This window comes from Pinus tabuliformis, chromosome 8 (genome assembly GCF_031772625.1).
Source record: "Pinus tabuliformis cultivar Carrire ecotype Pingquan chromosome 8, CPIR1, whole genome shotgun sequence".
Lineage (NCBI taxonomy): Eukaryota > Viridiplantae > Streptophyta > Pinopsida > Pinales > Pinaceae > Pinus > Pinus tabuliformis.
In genome coordinates, this window is record NC_142294.1 from 1,105,640,759 (window position 1) to 1,105,646,123 (window position 5,365).

The 5,365-nt window shown below is 36.1% G+C and overlaps 1 protein-coding gene across 1 annotated transcript; it reads right to left on the bottom strand.

The window, feature by feature from the left end:
• Positions 1-789: 789 nt before the first annotated feature.
• On the bottom strand, positions 790-2,153 carry LOC149239216 (putative mediator of RNA polymerase II transcription subunit 26b). Its single transcript, XM_089369799.1, has 4 exons — positions 1,821-2,153; positions 1,349-1,420; positions 1,059-1,141; positions 790-901 (listed from the first exon to the last, which is right to left on the bottom strand). Exons 1-4 carry the CDS (start codon positions 2,151-2,153, stop codon positions 790-792), a joined length of 600 nt encoding a protein of 199 aa, XP_089225925.1.
• Positions 2,154-5,365: the final 3,212 nt, after the last annotated feature.

Sequence of the window (5,365 nt, forward strand, 5' to 3'; positions counted from 1 at the left end):
CAGCTTACTCGATTGCTCTATTTTATTGGGTCGTTCCACTGTATGTTGATTTTCAGCAATTTTATTAATCTTTTCAGCAGCAAGAGGGTCTGCATCGTTTACGGAAAAGAAATGCCATCAATGGTCACAATCCATAGAATATAATAACAAAATAAGTAATAGACCAATTCCTCCAAGGAAAAAAAACATCATTTCTTTAGGTAGGCACAAGATAGAATAGATTATGGCGCAATATGAAATCCAACAACAACAACAGAAAATATATTACAAGGCAATTAAGAGGCATGAATAACTTACTCCCATCATCATCTAAGCCATTGAAGACCTTTATTTTCAATCACAATATACAACCAGCACAAAAAGAGTCATTCACAACAAATTCATAATGATCGATCATCGAAATTAATAGAACTGCACATTAATTTCCTACAAAAACAGTGATATATATAATACTTTCCATGTTCAAGTTTGGTCTCTTCTTCTTCAATGTGCTTGAAACTGAAATATCATTTGTTAAATTATATCTCACTGTTCAATGTTGCTTCATGACCACATGATATCTCAATGTCAAGCCCATTTAGGAAGAGACCAAACCCTAAACATATATTTGAAGAAGAGTACCTGAGATATTTTTGTGGAAGTCATTTGGTTTGCAAAGGCCCACTCATCTAGTGGGGCTGAAGGGAGTCCATGTCGGATATCATTCAAATTTGTAGGTGAAACAGAGTCTAGTGAGGTATCACCAGCTGCTACAAGCAAAATGATGCATACATGTATATGAGAAAAACATTAAAAACAGAAGCTCCAGTAGTAAATTGCTCGGGCAGAATAAGATAGCTGAGCTACAACAACATTACCGGTGGTACTCTTGACCCATTCTTCGACAAGGTCTTTCCAGCCACTACAGTACACCATACCTAAGCAGTTAGCACGTTTAAGCCTCTAAGTTAGGTAAAATTAATAAACGCTCTATATAAATCACTTGTATTATTATCTGAAATTAATAAACGCTTCCAACATTGAAGGTCCACCAGAGGGGTTTTTGCAGGTTAAAATACCTGATAAGCCTCTTCACCATTGACTTAATTTCCTTTGAATTGTGTTTCCGCAGCCGATTAACTTGTCTCCCAATACCAGTGTCCTGGCCATAGAATTGCGCAACACGTTGATTATTGAACACCAAACTAAATTAACATAAGAGACTAGGGAATTCGTTGATTATTGAACACCAAACTCAATTTACATAAGAGACTAGGGAATTCCCTACGTTTAATTCTTCCATGGAAAACGACTAAAAAAGTATACCCTACGTTTAATTCTTCCATGAGAAACGACTAAAAAAGCATACCTCTAGGTTCTTCACTGTGAGTTGCATCGATTCTAGTCTTCTCAAGCACTCATACAGCTGAGCAACGGAGTACTGCAACACATGAAATGATAAGTGATTATGGCTTTTTGCTAGCAATTTACAAGACTTTAGGTGGCAGTTAAAATCTACTCATGTCAGAGATCACTATGATCAGCGACTTAGAAGTGGCTAGAGGCGTTTTTAACAAGTTTGAAAAAATAAAAAGCAAATTCCAACTGTTTTGAAGCTAAAGCTAGGGGAGAGGGCCGGTTTAAGAATAAATTTAAAGTTCTAGTTCCCTTAATAAAACTAGAAAGGATCTAAAAAAAATATCATAATTTAAAGCTTTGCAAACGTGGTGGAGAATAAACTTAGAACTGGGAGTGGATGAAAACCTCTCGGTTGGTTAATAAAACTATCGCTATAATTGCTTGCAACTGTACTTGATTAATAAAATAATAAAATTTACTACCTCCTCATCTCCAGGATTTGCTGCAAGAATGTCTTTGATCCTGAACACCTCGCCAATTAGGTCTTCTTGGGCTTCATAGCTGTAACTGCTACACCTGTTACCAGTACCGTACCTGTCGCTGTTTTCCTCCTCCTCCTCCTTGTAATGGACTTTATCATGGTGGTCGTCAATAATAATTTTATCATCGTCGTCGTCGTCAATAATAATTTTATGATCATGGGGCTCAGCCAGCCTAACGCTGTCACAACACCTAGCCGATGCATACAGTGTCTCTGCAATTCTATCTCTCTTACTGCCAAATTCTTGCATCTTCATCTGTTTCTGCATCTTCATTAATGACGTAATCGCTTAAATGTTATTACCTTCTGTCAATCAATCAAGAACCTGCAACTAATTGTATCGCACTTTTAAGCAGCTCACGTAGACAAATTTGCATGAGAAATTGATAGATATATTTAGAAATGGAAGTGTGAGACAAATTGATCGTAACTCTCAGACAACATTTCTCAACTCAAGTCAAATCAAATCAAATCAAACGGGAACTTCAGACAACATTTCTCAACTCAAGTCAAATCAAATCAAATGGGAACTTCAGACAACATTTCTCAACTCAAGTCAAATCAAATCAAACTGGAACTTCAAATGACACAACTTGGGCTCATGCAGGTTTATATTTTGTATAAATATAAATATGTGTATATATTCAAGTATTGGAAATTTTAATTCCTTTATTTGTTTATAACACAATTTAAATCTTTATAATAATTTTTAGAAATTTATTTTGAGTTCAATTTATAAAAAATATTGAGAAATCAAAATTAAAAAAAAAATACACATTTTTATAAAAATATTGAAAAATACAAAATTGTAAGAGTAAAATTGTTATATTTAAACATCAATAAATAAATAACATTTCATTCACTCAATTTAAATGGAAATTTCAAATTATTTAAAAAGTTATATTTGGAAATCAACAAATAAACAATATTTTATTCACTTAACTTAAATGGAAATGGAAATTTCAAATTATTCAAAACATTATATTTAAAAATCAACAAATAAACAACGTTTCCTTTCATTTATTCAGTAATAAAAATTCCAAATTAAATAAAATTCATTTACTTGGATAATTTAGTACAAATTGTTATATTTCATTCACTAAACCTGAGTGGACATTTCAAATCACCCAACCCTCATACCAAAATTCAAAGCTCACTCAACAAAACTATATTGGAATAAACTGCAAACCATAATGCTTAATATTAGATTAAAATAAGATAACTTATTATATATTTATATTTATGTAAATATTTGTAGAAATAAAAATATATGGCAAGATATTAAATATAATTTAAAAATTTTATGACCAACCTAAGGCTAAGCTAACTGGTTACCCTCTCATCCTTCGGAGGCCATGGTTGGCCACAACTGATGCCTACATTAGCTACAGAGCTGGGATATGACAATCAAGAGTGGGCATATGTCCAAGAAATTTGTCCTATACCCTCCTGCTCAACCGTCCCTATAACATGACTTACCTTTATGGTTGGAGGAGGAGAAAGAATATGAGCTTCATTATGTTGAACAATATACTTTGGAAGCCATCGTAGGAGGAGGACAATGAGATGAGGATGATTTAATTAAACACCTGCTCCAAAGTCCAACTCCCAGTCTATTACCCCTAGAAGAAGGAGTAAAAGAAACGCTGAGCAGTTATCCATTTGACTTATGCTTGGCCGATTCCAACCCAATCCGAGTCAAAACAATCAAATTTGTGCCAGAGATAACCTTGAAGATTAATCCATCTCTCTCTTCTTTAGAGGAGGAACAACTATGCAACTTGTTGAAAGAGAACCTAGAATCCTTTGCTTTGAACTACAAGGAAATGAAGGGAGTACACCGTCGGTGTGTACTCACCACATATACATCAGGGAAGGCTGCATGCCATTCAGGAAACCCCAAAGGAGAATGAATCTTGCCCTCAAAGACATAGTCAAGGAAGAACTGCAGAAACTATTAGATGTAGGGTTCATTTACCCTATCTCCGACAGTGAGTGGGTCTCTCCTTTGGTGTTAGTGCCCAAGAAGCATGGGAAGTGGAGGATTCGTGTTGATTATAGGGAGTTGAAAAAAGCCACCAAGAAGGATCATTTTCCCTTACTCTTCATTGATCAAGTGGTAGATGGTCTGGAAGGGAAGAAATTCTTTTATTTCCTAGATGGATTCAATGGGTACAACCAGATCCAAATCTACCCAGAATACCAGGATAAGACCACTTTCACCTATCCTTGGGGTACGTTTGCTTATATGTCCTTCCTTTCAGCCTGTGCAATGCTCCTGCCACCTTCCAGAGAGAAGTCCTCAATATTTTTGCTGAATTAGTTCATGACGATGTGGAGATCTAGATGGATGATTTTAAACCTTATGGTTGTGATTTCCAAGAGGCCCTAACTAACTTAGGCAAAGTATTACAAAAATGCATTGAGATGAACTTGTCCCTCAGTCCAGAAAAATGTGAATTCCTCATGACTGAAGGGACCGTGCTAAGGTCACTTAATATCTCAGAGAGGACTACAGGTGGACCCAAACAAATTAGCAATCATCCAAAGGGTTCCACATGCACAAAAGAAAATAGATGTTAGGAGTTTGTAGGGCTAGCTGGATTTTACAAAAGATTCATCAAGATAGCCTCTCCTTTGTTTGGATTATTGGCCAAAGATTCTAAATTTATATGGTCAAAGCGCTGTCAAGAGGTCTTGTACATTTTAAAGGATAAAGTAACCACTGCACCAATCCTTAGAGGCCCAAACTGGGCCCTCCCATTTCACATACATGTTGATGCCTCACATAAAGCCATAGGAGCAGGTAGAAGAGAAATTGCCTTATGCCATCTACTTTACCAGTAAAAACCTGTCCAAGGCTGAACTAAATTATACCGTGACAAAAAAAGAACTCCTGGCTATTGTGCATTCATTGAACAAGTTTAGGCATTACATTACAAGCTATCAGACATTTGTGCATACTGATCATGTTGCAATTAAATATTTAATGAACAAACTAGATGTAAATGCTAGAATCATAAGATGGTTACTTTTATTGTAGTAGTTTGATTTAACTATTGTTGATAAGCCTGGTAAAGAAAATGTTGTTGCTAACTTTCTGTCTAGAGTGAATCTGCCTGCAGGTGAAGAAGGAATGGGGGATGATCAATTCCCAGATGAGCACTTGTTTTCTATTTCAGTGCTCTCCCCATGGTTTACCGGTATAGAAAACTACCTGGTGTCAACACAGTTCCCACCAAACCTGCCCTGCCTAGAGAGAAAAGCAAGATAATTAAGAAAAGTGCCCCCTTCACCTGGATTGGGGGCAATCTGTTCAAACTCGGCCCAAATCAAATCTTGAGAAGATGTATAAGGGGAGAGGAGGTCTTTGACATCCTTCTAACCTATCATGATCGGCTCTGTGGAGGTCACTTTGCAGCAAAAAGGACAACATTCAAGGTGTTGCAAGTAGATTATTACTAGCCTACTCTTCATCAGGATGTG

What these genes read in the sequence shown, in the direction of transcription:
- LOC149239216 (XM_089369799.1), bottom strand. Translation starts at nt 2,153, where the DNA reads ATGAAGATGCAGAAACAGATGAAGATGCAAGAATTTGGCAGTAAGAGA. An exon ending in TCACAGTGAAGAACCTAGAG is followed by an intron (nt 1,142 to 1,348) that starts GTATGCTTTTTT and finishes TTCTATGGCCAG; the next exon opens with GACACTGGTATTGGGAGACA. An exon ending in ATGGTGAAGAGGCTTATCAG is followed by an intron (nt 902 to 1,058) that starts GTATTTTAACCT and finishes GGTGTACTGTAG; the next exon opens with TGGCTGGAAAGACCTTGTCG.